This window comes from Meleagris gallopavo, chromosome 1 (assembly GCF_905368555.1).
Source record: "Meleagris gallopavo chromosome 1, MGAL_WU_HG_1.1, whole genome shotgun sequence".
NCBI lineage: Eukaryota > Metazoa > Chordata > Aves > Galliformes > Phasianidae > Meleagris > Meleagris gallopavo.
In genome coordinates, this window is record NC_139404.1 from 132,925,277 (window position 1) to 132,941,906 (window position 16,630).

Sequence of the window (16,630 nt, forward strand, 5' to 3'; positions counted from 1 at the left end):
AGGTATTTATTTTTGTTAGTTTTCTTTATTTGGAAGAGACAGGTGTCGTGTTAAGACGCTTACATTTGGTAATCTGTTATTTTTTCTTAGGTTGAAATTCATGTCTGTAAATAGCCTTTTTTTAATGGACAAAAATAAACTGGATGCGCTGAATTGAATGTTTTGTTCCTGTACTAATTATAAACCATAGCATCAGTCTTCTGTTTTAATATACCCCAAAGGCATCAACCTGAACAAATCTTAAAATCTCCCTAAGTTCTGAAGTTAAGTGCGTTACCTGCAAAAAATAATAGTACAAATACTTGGTTTGATTTAGATATGTTGTGCTAATAAATAATGTGCTCTGCATTTAAAGCATTGTTTTCCAGAGCAGTTGATCTTTAGTCTTTTACAGTCATTATGAGGATTTCAATTCTCTCGGTTTCTACTTATTTCTCAAGTGGATACTTGCATCTGTAATGCCAACAGTACAGTCTTTTGAAGTTTTTTTTAAGACATGCATGTGAAATTTCCTCACGTTAAAAGAGATACTTAGAAGTATTATATTACATCACTATAATTACAGCTAGAGATTGCTTTTTAACAAGGTAGTCTAAATCATTGCATTTCCAGACAATTTGAATACCTATGAAATGTCTTTGCTCTCTGATACTTAAAAAGGTAATCAGTATTACGAAAGAGGTTTATAACTGCAATTAAATCCAAAGATTTTTTTTTAGTGTGTGTGTATTGCTTTCTTGTCTAACCATGCTTTTCATTAGAAATCCAGTGGGGAGAAGATGGCCGTCCATTTCACTTTCTCTTTTACACTGGCAAGCAGTCGTATTACTCATTAATGCATGTAAGTACATTACAATCTATAGTAAATAATGTTAGTTCCAAGTCAAGTACATGTTATTCTAGAGATGCACGTCAGGAGCTCCTACTTTATTTTCACAGGAGGCCATATAACCACTGAAGATAGATGCAACGTGTATTTTTGTCATAATGTCTGTTATTAGGAGTGTTTTAATGTCACGCTTAGGAGAATAGAGTACATAGCAGTTGCTGCTTAATTTTTGATTTATTTTTCAGTCTTGGCTGAGATCTGCATCTGAATAGTCTGAACGCTTTCTTGTAGGCTGTACCCACTTAGTAGCATAAGGATAGTAGTGGAGAATGCACAGACAACAAAAACAGCTAGTCTTAGAAAAAACATCGTAGGATAAAATTGGGGAAAAAAAAAAAAAAAGTTGTTTTTTTTTCCCTTGAAGGGCAAGCTAGAGGAAACGTTATTTGTGCTGACATTTAGTGTGAAGAAAATTTGCATTTAAACTGCTTAATTGATTTTTTTTGAGACTGTTTCATTCATGCAAACTTGAGGCTTTTTTCTGATTAGCATGGTTCCAGGAGTAAAAGATCTGCATCTGTTTACCTTTATGATAGAAGCTTTATCTGAACATAACAAGGCCCCAAGTCCCAACATGGGTTATGAATAGGCACTTCATGTCTGTGACCATCAGTAGGGCAAACATTATCTGTCTTTTTAGAAGTGTTTATAAAGATGTGCATGTTTCTTATGTGTACTTAGAGAAGACGAAAGCAATGCTGCCGTATGCCAAAGAATTTAATTCCACAGTCATTTTGGATTTTTTTCCACGTTTGACAGTCTTAAAAAAACAATTCTGTGATTAGTCTGTTCTCCAAAGAAAAAAAAATGTTATTGAAGTCAGTGCGTAGGTCTATGGGATATGTAGTGTTTTCATTAGAATTATCTGGTGTTTGTGTTCTGTGCACCCAAAGGACAAAATCCCCACTTGTCAGGTACATTTATTTCTTTAGGAGAATAAAAACCAGCTCCCCCTACTCTTTTCCTCCTTTTTTTTTTTTTTTTTTGTTTTGTTGTTGACCTTGGGCAAATGAGCTTCTTGCCCTGGCAGAAATGAAATGAATGATAAATGTAGAGTGTGTCTTTGCTGAGTAATGGAGCTGCAGCATAGGCTTTCCACAGAGGTTTTCTCCTGCACAGCCTGAGGCAGCCCGAGGACCCCTGCTGTTCATTTAAATAGGTATGTCAAATCTGCCTCGAAACGCCGCTGGTTTGATCTGTGGTAATATTTGTGAAGGTTCCATATGGACTTGAGCCCCCTGCAGTGCTAAGAAATAATGTACAACGCTTCATGGTGCAGACGCAAATTTTCTCTGAAAAGGGATGCAGTGCTGCGTTTTAGCTGTCGGAGAGGATGATGGAGCTGACGCGCTAGGCCTGTCAACTTGTTACACGGATGGGTTGCACGCAGCGAGGCTGTGGAAAATCTGTGCCTTTTAACTTTTCTACTTAATCACGGTTGTAGCATTGCCTTTAGACTGTATGCTACATTAATTCTCTTCCTGCCTTCTGCCTTTCATCCCAAGTTTCACGGAAAAAAAGTAAAGCATGCAGGTCTTGTAGAGGAGCCTTATCAAACAGCTGTCATCTGACAAGCCATTTGCATTTGTTTTGGCTGAAACAGAGCAACCCAAGGGCAAGATGTTTTGTTGCATTCCATCATAATGAAGAAATTACAAATTTTACAAGGAGCACAAGTTTATTTTTAGCTCTTGTGAGTAGTTAGAGTATGCAAGATTGCCTTGGAAAGCTCAAAGAGAATAGTGTGCATCTTGTTTCTAACGGTGGCAGCCACCTTCAAACAAAACCTCTTTGACAAACACAGATTTCATTAGTATAGGATATTTAAGTGCTGGAGTATTCTTAGAATGTTTCTGAATATCTTCATTAAATAGACTTCAATAAGCCTGAATTAAGTGAGATTTAAGATTGGTGGGTTGTTTTTTTTTTTAATCAGCCAAATTAAAGAAGAAATCTGCATGAAATTCCCGGTGTTGTTTTAACCTCTTATTAGGCTAATATGTATTTAAGAAAATGTATTTTTAAATCTCAAAGCTAATTAATCTGGCTAGGAAAAAAAAGGGGTTGTGTATTAATACCGTCTGGTTTAAGTGATCAATTCCATTTGAGGATGTCCTTTAAATTGCTACATTAAGTCTAATAAATCGGATAAACATAATGTTTAGCTTGAAATTGTGTGCTGTTAATTACTGCATAGACTCCTGCAGAATTTCACTTTTATTAATTTTCAGTGGCATCAGTGTTAACAGCATTGTTTATGTAGTTAATGCTAGTAAATAATATTATCCACTTAGTGAAATTAGAAATAGTGTGTATTCACATGTTATAACAGCCAATATATGCGTTGCTATGACTTGAATATTAAATGAACTTTCATAAAGGTTATTCGCTTTATATTCCATCGTTGCCTTTGTTCTGCCTGTTGAATAAAGTTTAGCTGTAGGGAAAGAACAGTTTCTTTTTCTTCAGACAGATGAAAAATTCTTACTGCATGAAACAGATTCACAAATGTTTGGTAGTATGTTTGATCATCATTTAACTTGAAAGTTTTTCAGAGAGGATGTGGTCATATTTTTGTAATGTGTAGAGTAAGAGACAACGGGCTCTTCGTATAATTCTGTATGCAGCAAAATAGTAATTTTATATAACTGCTTCTTTTTTAGAAATATCAGAAATAGTAGGTAATGCATATAATAGCATTTTAACTCTTAAAAAAAACCTACGTGCTGAAGTGAAAAAACATAAGCAAAAAGGCAAAATGCAATGTAAAAATGTTACGGACTTTGCAAAAACCAACGTATTACAATTTAGTGCTGTAATAGGTATTTTCCATTTAAAACAACAACACAAAAGCACATTGTCTTCTGGGTTTCCATTTGCTAATTTCTTTCTAAAATTTTATACAGGATAAAATAATATTATTCTTATTTTAAAAGGCTGCATCCTTACATGGATCTGAAATTTGATCCTTCTCTTAGATAGGGAAGCAGTTCAGTTCGTAGCCAATCTTGTAAAATCAGCTATTTTGATTGTGTAATAGCTGAGTTTACAAGACACACAGATGTGTACATTCATGAATTGGACTATTGAATCCTGAAGTGATTGGTAAGATCTTCACCTGCCAGCTTTGGAAATGCAAGCGTGCCTTCAAGGCGCTTTCTTTAGCCTTTGGGGAGTGAAGATTTGTCAGATAAATTATTGGGCATTACACACAATTCCTGATTTTTGCAAAGAATCACCCACATGCTTTACTGCACACGTGAGTGGTTCTTTTAGTCTGTTGACTCTGTCTCTATACAGAGATTAAACACTTGCATTCATTTTTTTTCAATACTTCAGAGCAAAATTCTATGTCATAAGAGATTCAAATTGACTTTTGTTACTGATTTGTTTTGCACATCAAAGTATTTTAAAATATTTTTTTAATTTCAGTGGAAATTAGCACTGTAGGTTAGCCAAAGCATTTTAAAGAGATCATCTTAATTCCTGCAAGTGCACGTTTTAAGCATGCTCTGGTTGGGAGCACCTATGGAGTGTCTTAAGGAAAGATCTCACTCTTTTAACAATTGTGACGTTTTATTTTTTGGTTAGAACAATGAATTTCTGAGTCTAAAAACTGCTGGGTGGCAACCAATGCCTCGTTTTATTTACGTATGTATATCAGTAGCATTTTTAAAGAGCTGTGATATAGTTGTGCATATATATATATGCACCAACAAAAGCCTAACACAACTATATCACAGCTCTTTAAAAATGCTACTGATATACATACGTAAATAATATATATATACATATATATATATATATATATATTTTTTTTTTCAGTAAAAAAATCTATCCCAATAAAACTAACCCCATTTAAAATATATGCAGAAGTGTCATGAACATGATGGAAGTTGGTGAGTAGGCAGAGCTGACTTCTTTGCCAGATAGGATGGTGACACTACATGCCTTGCAAGAGATAAGCAGAGAGGCTGGCACATGAATGTGCCATGTATGTATTTGTGATGACCCAGCCCACTATGGAGGTTGGAGCTAGATGATCTTTTAAAGTCCTTCCAACCTATAATTCTGTATGTATGAGCTAATAATCCATTTCCCTGTTTGATTGTCTGACAAGTCTTCTCAACGTCCAAACTATCTTCTCCATGCCTCATTTGATGACTGCCACCTACGGGAGCTCATAGAGCTCACTGGAATCTAAAACCCCTGTTCCAGTCAGTTCTCTGCAGATACCTGCAGCCAAAACTTTTCTGTCCTTCTTTTCCCTACCTGGAGCAGAAGGTTCCATCCTGGTTCTTGTTCGTGTGAAATGACAAATGTGTGCCAAATCTCTTGATGTCAGGCACACGTCATGCCCGCTAAGCCAAACCATGTGTCTGCTTTTCCTGTATAAAAAAATAATTATTTCAGCGTAGCAGTCTGCTTGGAAGTGGAGCTAAGTTAAGTTTATTAGAGCTGGTGTGAAATGAATCTTGCCCAAAGTGGTGCTACCATACCTTGTTATCTTAGAGATATGTATTTCTGAGGAGTGGGAATCCTTGAAGTTATGATTTGTTATGCTCTATTATATATTGTTCCATCTATGTGAAGATAAATGGGCTTTTTTTAATTGAGAAATTTTCCTAGTTCCTCCCTAAAACAGTTATCTCTGTCAAAATTGAAGGATTTCTTCGAGGCATGCTACTGTAATATGTGAGTTCTTGTGCCGTCTGAAGAAGTGGAAGTTCAGGATTTTGTACTGCGGAGTTATTAAAAAATACTGTTGTTTCACAATCCTGTTAAAAATATTGCCTATGATCTGCATCTCAGGCCTCGGAATAGTCTTCCTTTAAATGCTTTGTATACAGCTCAGATACCAATCATTTCTTAGTTCATATGTTTTCAGTGCACATTTTTAGTCAGTGTGCAGGTGTTTTTATTAGTGGATAAATCAACTTGAACAGTAGATGCTTATAACTCTAAGCAGGATGGTGTTTTTTTTGTGTGTGTTTTTAACGACTGTAAACTTGCAGAAATTTCATTGCATCCTGATGCAAATCACAATATTACTTATGTTGAGAATAGAATTGCAATGTTAATTTTTGACAGTACATAGTTTTCTCACATTTCTTTTCCCGATCTGTTCTTTTGTAAGATAAGTATGTAGAATTGATTACAAGCTTTGTGTTTTCACATCTTACTGGAAGTAAATGATTTGGCATACATTAACTTGTTGTAGTACAAAAGTTCTTTTTCTTCAGTATTATTTGTAATTATTTCTCAGAATATTAACTTGTGATTTAAATCCTCTTTGTAATTCAAAGTACTGGATGTAGTATTTTAGAACAGAATATTTTGAAAGTTTCTGAACTGAAGAAAAGTGAAAATACTTCATTAAAACATGACTCCTGTAATATTTTCAGTATGGCTTTTTGAATATTTTTGCTTTCGGTTTTCTGAAGCTGTAAATCACTGTCACAGCAACATGGTTTGGAAATGCGTAGCTGTGAATCGCAAGGAAACTGTTCTGAAAGAAAAGTTGTGCAAAAAATTCAGAGGCGGTATATATCTGTAATGTTTGAAAGAACAGAAATTCTGATTTGGATAAATGTATGAAAATGTAGAACGGTGTCCCTGTGAGTGTGCCACGGTAACAGGGAATTCTGGTTGATACAAACCACTGTTAAAACTGACGATCTAAATGTACAAAAATGTTGCTAAATGAAATAATCTGTGATTTTAAATGTTCTCGCTTGTTTGAAGAAGCTGAAACGCGGATGCTCTAATGAAATCATTGTGCTTTATGTTTTGGAGACACATCCGTTATACAGATGTAGCTGTTTTACTGTATATATTTGAAAATTTTTGTTCCAGCCCTGTGTTATAAGAGGGCAACAAACACTGAAGAAAAACAGCAGAAAAAAACAGAATTCAATATTAGCTACATTGAACCACATATGAAAATATTATATGTACTGACTAAATGTTCACCAGTTTAGCTTGAATGTAACTGTATTTTTTTTTTTTTATCTCATTTGTTAGAGCTCTGCTTGTTTGTCTTGAATTCTGGGTGTTTGGACAGTGAAAGCATAGACTTTGTTATTAAAATGCATTTAATGTTGAATGGGAAATGCATTTCATTATTCTGCTTATATTTTAGGAAACATATGAAAAACTACTAAATGTTCAGAAACATCAAGACCAACTGGCTGCTCAAGGCATTTCTCCACAGAAGGAGAAAAAGTAAGTTTCCAGTTGGAATGGATCTTAATTTTCTTGAAATGCTTTGGTTGTTTTGGCTACTACAATGTGTAGTTCCCCCATCCTACCCAAATACATTTTCAGACTTCTTTCCAATTACTTGGCTAACATTTGTATGCTAATTTCAGGTTTAAAAGTCTGTCTGTAATCCATATGTGTGGAGCACTCATTGCTTACTCATGAAGTTGGTGAACTCCCAGCTATTTCTCTTGCTCTTTAATATTTCTCTCTTTCCAATGTTCTGTCCTCTATAAAACTTCTGCAATCATGGAATTATAGAATGGCTTAGGTTGGAAGGGACCTTAAGGATCAAGATCCAACCCCCCTGCCACATGCAAGGCCACCAACTCCCCATTTAATATTGGACCAGGCTGCCCAGGGCCCCATCCAACCTGGCCTTGAACACCTCCAGGGGTGGGGCATCCACAACCTCTCTGGTCCAGCACCTCACTACTCTCTTGAACGTGCATCTTGAAAATATTTAGAGGGTATTCAGGGTTGTTTGTGTTTGTGTAAAGTTTTCTAATTATTTCTTCATTAATGATTTTTGAAAGGGTGGTAAACTCTTTGAGAAAACAAGGCCTTTGTAAATACTAAATAAATTGCTTGATTCTTGGAAAAATCTGAAGACCAAAGCTGAGTTTTGTAATAGTCTTTCATTAATTACAATTCTTGAGTATTTTTACTTACCAGTACCTCTTTGAAGACTATCAAAATCCTTTGTTATTTTTCCTTTAAAGGCTTTGAACATCTAGCTTGTCAAAACCATAGTCATTTTATAAAAGTTTATTTGTTTGAGTTTGTGTAAATATCACCATTACTAGGAATTGAATAAGATTCTCTTCTTTAACTTTTCTGATAAGCACAGCAAGTTCTTCAGCTTGCCTCTATCCACTGGGTGGAGAAGTTATATATGTATTTATGTATATTAACCAGAACAAGTTGTGGAGACTGCTGTGGTTGGTTTCTCCATGTGTACGGTTCTTTGAAATGAGTGCATGCTTTAATAACTACTTGCTTCTCTTAAGCTGTGTTCTTGCTTTTGGATACAGCTAGGAAGCCTTATTTCAGTGTGGGTTTTTTTGGTATGATTACTCTTTTTTCAGTGTCCTAATTGTTTTCTTTGTTCTTGCTCTGCATTTTCTGGCCAGATGTGTGTGGTTTTAATTGCACATCATGTTGGCTTGTCTTTTTTTTCAGCCATTTGTTTGAGGAAGAGAAAGTGTTAACTTGTTGAGATAATTTTTTTTCTTAAATAAAAGTTACTTAAGAAGTTAACGTTTCTTCATGGTGCCTGTATAGCATCCTATGAGCCACAGTATGTTTTATCATAGATTCATGTTTGTTTCTAAACAGATGAGAACAAGTGAATTTAACTGCTTGGTGTATACTGCTGAAAAATAACCTAACTCCTTACAGAGCTCAGATGGTGGATTTACTGATGTGAAAAATGACTTAAAGGTAGTGAGGGTTGAAAGTGTGGTTTGTTTTTATCCCCTCCTTCCATTATGTTTATAAAAGCTCTGAGAGTTTAAAGGATTTAAGGGATGTGGTTCTTCCTCTGAGATTAGCCTGGATAATTTATCTCCTCAAGGTAGGTAGGAGAGGGAGGGGAAATCTTTATTTTTTCCAGAAAACAATCTATCATGAACACACTGTAATATTAACTGAAGGATTGGAAGCTGACCTTGAAACACTTAAGCTTATAACTTTTCATATATTTAAAATAAATAAATCACTGATTTCACTGGAAGTAACTATTTGTAAATATATGTACTGTATACTTGAGTTTATCAGAATTGGACACTTCTTTAAATGCCTATTGAAACCAGCATTGTTTCGAAGTAAGCATTTCTTTTGACTTTGAAAAACTTTAGAAACATACTTTATAAGTAGTATTCAAAATCACCTTGAGTAGGAATGGTTTTCTGAATCAGAACTTGTTTGTTAAGATAATTTCTTTTAAAAAACAAAACAGAAAACCACAGAAAAACCCCAACCTACAGATGTGAGAAAGCTGCTGCTACTGCTTTGCCTTAAATTTACTAGGAAACTTTGGCACTGCATTGTCTTTGTGTGATACTTGTTTCCCAAAGACTTGTTGCAAGCTTTTTTGTTTGTGTTAACATCTGCATATGAGGCTGTTTTCTTAAAAAAATCTGTGCAATTGCTATCATTTCAGTACAGTTACTGTACTGAGCATATCAAGATTGCATAGTCAGTAAGATATGGTATGTTGTTACTTTGACCATGGTTACTGCTAATGGAGTTCTGGTATTGAACCAGTCAACTGAAGAGCACAGACAAAATTTTGATGCTTCAGATTTTTTTACTTTTTTTTAAACATCTTGCCTTTTATTTTTTTCTTTATTGTTTGTAAGCCAGACTTTTCTTAGCAGAGAGTTAAAACTAAAAACCAATGTAAACTAAATTTTAAGTTGTGGAGTAGATAGCTTACTTTTACAAGATTACTCCTGCTCTGTATCAGACTTCAGTAATATGAAAAACACAGGTGAAATACGTAATTTTGATACATTCAGTATGTGAAGTTACCCTTCCTTTCAAAATATCTCTTCAAATCAACATAGGCCTTACTCTGTTTACTATGGGAATGTGATCTGTATTCATTTGTGATGGAAAATGTGTTTCTGAACTAAGACTGTAAGTGTGGTCCTTTGTGATGCAACTCTAATTGCTTAGTTAATTAAAGGGAGAATATATGTGATATTTTTAACAGAAACCTGGTTGGCAGCAGATGGGTGACTAAGACGGAATTGGAAGGAATGTTGTTAGAAAAACTGTCAGATGATGATGTAAGTAATTAATCTTTCTAATCTTAAAGAGGCTTGTGTCTTCAAAACACGGACTCTGTGCATTTTTTTTATTTTAAAAGATACTACATAGAGGCAGGTGTTCTTTAAAAGATTTGTCAGCCTTCCTATGAAAATAGATATGCTTATAGCACTATCCCAGTGATTTCATGTTGATTTAAAATGTTCCTTTTTTTTTTTTTTTTTAATGTACCACAGTATAGAACAATTAAGGGTTTTCTAACCCTGACTTAAAGCTAACATAGCTTAGTTTTTCTTCTGGTAGCATTGTGAGGCCTAGAGTAGAAGCACTCCTCGTCTAATTGTGTTGTCAGGGATTGAGCACAGTGACAACTATAATAGAAATTCTAATTACAGATGAAAAAATGGGACTAGACCCTTTCACCTCTTCTCTACAACAAAGATGGGAAACACAATGGATTTGTATGTGTTAAATGATAAACCCTTGGAGAATGTTTGGCATAATATTCCTAAGTGATAGAAAAGTAACAGAGAAAGATGGTCAGAAATAAGAATTCATTTTCTTAGTGGTTGGCTACAGAATCAAATATCAGAAACAAGTTATAATGCTACACAGATCTGTGGTGTGATCCAGGATAGCTCCTTAGTTATCTTTATATGAAGTATGGGAGAAGAGAGGAAATTTTTTGTAGTTTTCCCAGTATCAGTAGATTGTATCACTTCATTTGATCACAAATTCAGAGTACTTCTTTACATTGCATCTTAGTTTTTTATTCAGAGCTTTTTAAACAGCATTAGGTTTTGTAACAACCGTGTGACTGAACAACTTCAGGTTTGTTTTGGAAGTTCAAGCTTGAATATGATAGTACCAGAAAATAAAACACGAATTATCTGAGCATTTCAAGTATTTTTTTTAAACCTACAGTGTTCCTGAATCTCTTTTGGACAGTGTCATTACAAAAATAGTATGACAGTAGCAAAGATGCTCCTTGCTCATTTGTCATACAGAACAGTAACACGTGATAGCTGGCTGTGTATGGGCGAAGTTAAAGGTCTTCAGCAGATTCATTTCCTCAAGTCTGAGTTTTGAAATTGCTGTTGTAAATCTCCATTCTGGTACACCAAGGAGATTTCAACTATCTTGCTTCTAATAGAAGTAGTTACAAGCTCAGTGTTTTCAGTAGCTTCTGCATTTGGGATGGTTGGTTTTGTTCTTAGAGTCCCAGAAACTGATCTGCTTGTACAACCAGTCAGTTCGGTGTTCTTCACTGGTTGGTTTTTGCACACAGCACATCTGTAAAGGTTGTGCAGAAGATGGGTGGGAAAAAAAAGACCTGTTATGTTTTGGCCTCTTGAATGTAAAACCACAAAGTCTCAGCCCATCGCACGACCACTGATGTTTAAATGTATTTGAAACACCTAAGAATGAGCTGCTAGTGTTACCTGCTCAAATTCTTTTATTTTGCCACTGCAAAGAAGTTTTCTGTGGTGTGTGCTTTATTAGACAAAATCATAACTATTGATTTTTTTTTAATTCATACTGTGCACGTGAAAAAAACTCTTGGGAGCTTTCTTCACCTGCAGCCTGTGTAATACTTAAACCTTAGTATATTCATATTCCTGATCTTCAAAGTCTTTACCACAGATCTGTGTCAGATCATAAGGTAGAAATTGCTTTTTGGGTGATGTCAGAGCTCCAGAGTCTGTTGCTAGATTACAAAAAATAATAATAATAATAATAATAATTTTGTGCTGAAAATTCTGGAAACAGAATTAAAAAAAATACTTTAATAAGAAGTTGTAAGTAAAGGAAGTTTCAAGAATAAAGATCCAGTGTCCATATGAAAAATCCATTTTAGAAGATGGCATACCTTCATGCTCTGTGACTGGCTATCTGGTGCTCTTGCCAGTAACGCTTCTTAACAGGACATCCCAGCTTTTAGCACAAACGGGTTAACACAGTGGTGTTTACTCTTTAATCACATGTTGAAGAACTTTGGAGGGGGTGTAAGGGGGAAAGAGAACCACACAGTGGCAAAGGATAATTTATCTCAAGAGGTTGCCCTTTAAGTCAAGTATCTCTTGAATTTTTAAATAGCTTGATTGTTAGGTTTTAAAGGAAATCATAAACATTAAAGTAACTCAGCTTGAACAGCCAAAGATAGATAGATAGGTATTTCCTGTATGTATTATGAAATATAATCATTTAAGAGGTTCAGTTTAGTGAAATAAAATTACTTCCAAGTGAATGAATGTGCTGACTTACTGAAAATGAAGTGAAAATCTTTTTCTTTTGCCATTATAATAATAATAAAAGAACGAAGACCCCCTCAATGTTTTCTTTTTAAAAGTGTGATGAACTTCATTCTAATACAGTAATCCTGTATTATGAAGGGGTTGGTTATACTTTGAATTAATGCTTCATTGTTGCCTGAAGAAAGAACTAGGTATCTTTAGTCACACAGAAAATGATGCATCTGGATGCTGTTCTTAAATCAGCATGTAGGTGCAGAAGTGTCATCTTGTCAGAAATCATCAATAAAAGTGAAGTAGAAAGATCAAGTATGTAAAAATAGAAAGTTTTAGCAAATGCAATTACACTTGCATCCTTTAATGAAGTCTTGTTGTCTACAGTACTCAAGGTTTATTCGACTCTTAGAAAAATTGATGACGTTGCCATGCAGTGACATCGAGGAGAATTATATTAAAAAGTTTTCCAAAGAAATTGCTGTGCAGTTGCAAAAAGTATCTGTTGAGCCCTTGAAGTATGATGAGCAAGGAGTGGCCTTCAGCACTGGTGAAGGTAATAACTTCAAGTTGGTTGGTGCAGATTTGTTTTCTTCACACTATGTTCTTCACACTGTGTTCTTTATAATGTGAATGTGTGCATGACACTGTTTGACTGCTTCGTTTTATATACTTACATGTATATTGGATATGTAATTGTTAATTATGTACTAAAACACTGAGTTATGATAAAGCTTGCTAACAAAGTCAGAGTTTTTGGCACAGTGTATCAACTGTGAGATCTGAGACCTTTGCAGAGAGGACCTCGTTGTTCAACACATGCAATAAAAAAAATAATTTACTGTGAAGAGTTGTCTGTTGACTGTAATGGAGAGAGGGCTGAGAGGAGCACAAACACACAGAGAGAGTTCCGTGGCTGTAACAGCATTGGTGCTTTGTACAAAAATGGTGTGCTTAGAGCTACAAGTAAGTTTTAGCATGGCTTGTGTAGGTGGTTCATCAAATGAGAATTTTGAAGATACAAAGAATAAGTAGCAGAGCGTTTCAGTGTACACAAACAGCTGAGGAAAATGCACAGAATTAGGAAACTTAATTTTTCAAACAAGTTGGTAGCTGGCATTATGAGACAGAGGCAGGAATCAGTCACTGGTGCTGGGACAGAGATGATATTGGAGAAGAGCCAAGAGTGATTGTCTGGAAAAACTATATAGCAACAACATAGATAGGAATGCCTGAAGACTTTCTGGACAAATCATACGCAGATCTGTGCATTCACATACGTATTTCATTTTGTACTTTTAAAAGGGATGAGTATTCTTAACTGGGCTGGAGCACCTCACCTGTGATAAAAGGTTGAGGGAAGGAATTGTTTAGCTTGGAGAAGAGAAGGTTGTGGAGAAACCTCACTGTGATTTTCCAGTCACTGAAAGGAGCTTACAGACAGACAGGGGACAGACTTTTCATGTGGGTTGATAGTGTTAGGACAAGAGAGAATAGATTTAAACTGAAAGAGAAGTTTAGATTAGGTGTTAGGAAGAAGTTCTTCACTCCGGGTGCCGTGGAACAGACTGTTCAGAGAAATTGTAGATGCTCCATCCCTGGAGGTATTAAAGGCCAGGCTATGGGTTCCTGGGCAGTCTGATCTTCTGGTTGGCAACCCTGCCCACGTCAGGGAGGTTGGAACCAGATGATGTTTGAGGTTTCTTTCAACACAAGCCATGCTACAACTTTATGAACTTGAGAACCAGAATGGCTGGCAAACTGTTTTCATTGAGTTGACTTCAAGATGACATGATAACAAAGGAGTGTGAAAGAGCCAAACTGGAATTTAATCCACACTGTTTTTTTCGTGGTGTCTTCAGAATAGTAGTTGCTGTATTTATGCAAGCCATCTTATTTAAGAAAAGCCATCATAATACATTCAAGAAGAGTCTTGTTGTGTCCCATCATCCCTCTAAATTAAGCAAAATGTCTAATTTCTTTCATTATAACAATTATTGTTTCCTTTGTGCTACATGTTCTGAGGCTTAAGAGTAGAGTTTATGTTTTAACAGGAACGTGAATTGCAACTAGTAATTTCAGAGGAAACAATGTTAAATGTTGCACAGGCATTGCTTGTATCAGTGTAGATAGTGTTAACCTTTTCCATGTGAATATTTTTAAACTTCTTTATTTGATTTTTTTGTGTCAAATCATTAGAAGTCATTAGAGTTTGAAATTGTGCATAGCAGTTGAGCAAGCAGTTAATTTTTGCATATGTTGACCTCGCCAGGTCCAGAAAGTGTCCCGACCTTCTGAACTTATGCGAGGTAGACTGTAAACTCAACTCCACATCAGTTCACTTTTTTTCCCACCCCTAATAGTATTGATCAAAATATATTTAAAACTGATTGTTCATTGTTTGTATTTACTCCTCCTCCCCTTCATCCCCATTTTTGTTGTTGTTGCTGCATCAGCCTCCGAAATGAAACGTCTGGTACTGTATGGAAGTGTAAAGATCAGCTTGACTTCTTGGGTACTTGAAATTCTTTATAAAATTAAAGGCACATAACAGATTGTTCTTTATTTAAGGTGTAAGAAAAACATCAAGAGCTACTGCAGTAGTTTATGGCAGTGGGACTGGAAAAATTACAGTGAATGGAATAGATGTTTTACATTACTTCCCAGTCCTGCAGGACAGGTGAGAGCACAATGAAATTGTGTATTTCTAATGTACTGAAAACATTCCACCAGAAGTAATGCTATACAATTATGTTTCAGTTCTATATTCTAGAGATGGTGCTATGATCTTTTCTTTTTATTTTTATGTATTACTGCCTATTTTATGAAGATTAGTCTATTTTCCTCCTGCTTTTCAGGAGTCAGTAATGTAGGAACTGATTGGCAAACCTTGTTTTCTTCCTTATTTCCCTTTCTGCAGGGGTGCAGAAACAAAGAGCACGAATTTTGGTTGCTTTAGAAAGGACTTGCAGTTTAATTTAAAGAAATAATAATTAAAAAAGAAAGGTATTGAAGGGTTTCCTGAGAGATTTGCACATTATATTCATGTGTAATTACTCAGTAATATAGTGGAAGCAAACAAGGTGGGAAACTTCATATATTGGTTCAGATTTTGAATGATGTGCACAGCTTGCTATAGAGAAGACTTCTCAAAAAGGATAGAAACCTTTCTTTGTCGACCTTTTGGTAAACCTTTGGTTTCTGAGCTGATTGAGAGAGTGCTCACTTGTAATATCCAGATCTTGGCATCCACAGATAATTAGCAAGACAAGATTAATTGCAAAACTGAACTTCAAGTACTTAACATTGACAGTTTGAAAATTATCCTTGCTGCTAATTCCGTATTGATCTCTTTTATTTCAGTGAGACCTCAGGGATGTAAATACCTTTCTAAATATCTATTTGAAAGTTAACTGTTTTGGTGTATAATGTGATAGGAAATGTACACAACGACTTTATATACAACTTAAATTCATAATATGAGTATTATTTTTTTATTTTTATTTTTAGAGAACAGTTGTTGTTCCCTTTCCAGTTTCTAGACAGAATTGGAAAGCATGATACAACTTGCACAGTCTCTGGTGGAGGAAGATCATCACAGGCTGGAGCAATACGTTTAGCCACTGCAAAAGCCTTGCGAAGTTTTGTCACTGAAAAAGAGGTGGAATTTATGAGACAAGGTAGGAATGGATTTCAGTGTTTCCCAGTGTGTTTCTAGTTTAAGTGAATTAATACAAGAGTAATTAAGGAGCGGATTGTGCAAATTTGAATAAATAATCCCAGTGGAACCTTGTATGGTGTATGAATGGGCTCTGACTTCATGAATTGTTTTCTTTTTTTTCCTAGCGTCCTTTGTTCCAGGAATATGAATATACAGAATTATGAACAGGGAACTTTTAACTGTGCTCTTTCCAAACTAGTAGAGATTACCTTTGTTTATTATTGGCAAAACAGTTAATATTTTTTCCACTCTGTTGCCATCAGCAGATGTAAAGCTCTGTTTGTGCTAGTGTTTTTGCAGCAAGATTCTCTGATTATAATTGTTCAGTATCGACAAGTGAGATTTGCTGGGAACTCTTGTAAACTGATATTTTAACGAGTCTGGTACCTTTAAGGAGATCAGCATAATTCTGAACAGAGTGCACAAGATCCCTTGTGATATAGGAAATAAAATACTAGAACTTCAGTAGTGCACATATATAATTTGTAAATGAATGAATATATTTAATTGAGGTGCTTGCTCAAAAATCTTCTACAGATAGGAGTGTGCAATTTAGAAAGTTAGAGACCACTGCTCCAAAGGCTTAAACAAAGTCTGTAATAGGATGTCATGGAATTTCTTAATGGTCCATAAAGTAAAATGTGGAGAAAGTTCAGTTACCAAAGAAACTGAACTGGAGAGACTTATGAAATGGATCCATTTCAGCTTGTTTTACACAGGTTTATCCTTGTAGGTGCT

At 35.2% G+C, this 16,630-nt stretch overlaps 1 protein-coding gene across 1 annotated transcript in view; it reads left to right on the forward strand.

The window, feature by feature from the left end:
• The window catches only part of MRPS9 (mitochondrial ribosomal protein S9), a 33,007-nt gene that overhangs the window by 16,116 nt on the left and 261 nt on the right, over positions 1 to 16,630 (forward strand). Inside the window, exons 5-10 of the mRNA XM_010728066.4 lie at positions 762 to 841; positions 7,032 to 7,114; positions 9,870 to 9,945; positions 12,559 to 12,727; positions 14,743 to 14,851; positions 15,682 to 15,851. Coding sequence (XP_010726368.1) covers positions 762 to 841; positions 7,032 to 7,114; positions 9,870 to 9,945; positions 12,559 to 12,727; positions 14,743 to 14,851; positions 15,682 to 15,851 — 687 coding nt within the window. The remainder of the gene's footprint in view (positions 1 to 761; positions 842 to 7,031; positions 7,115 to 9,869; positions 9,946 to 12,558; positions 12,728 to 14,742; positions 14,852 to 15,681; positions 15,852 to 16,630) is intronic.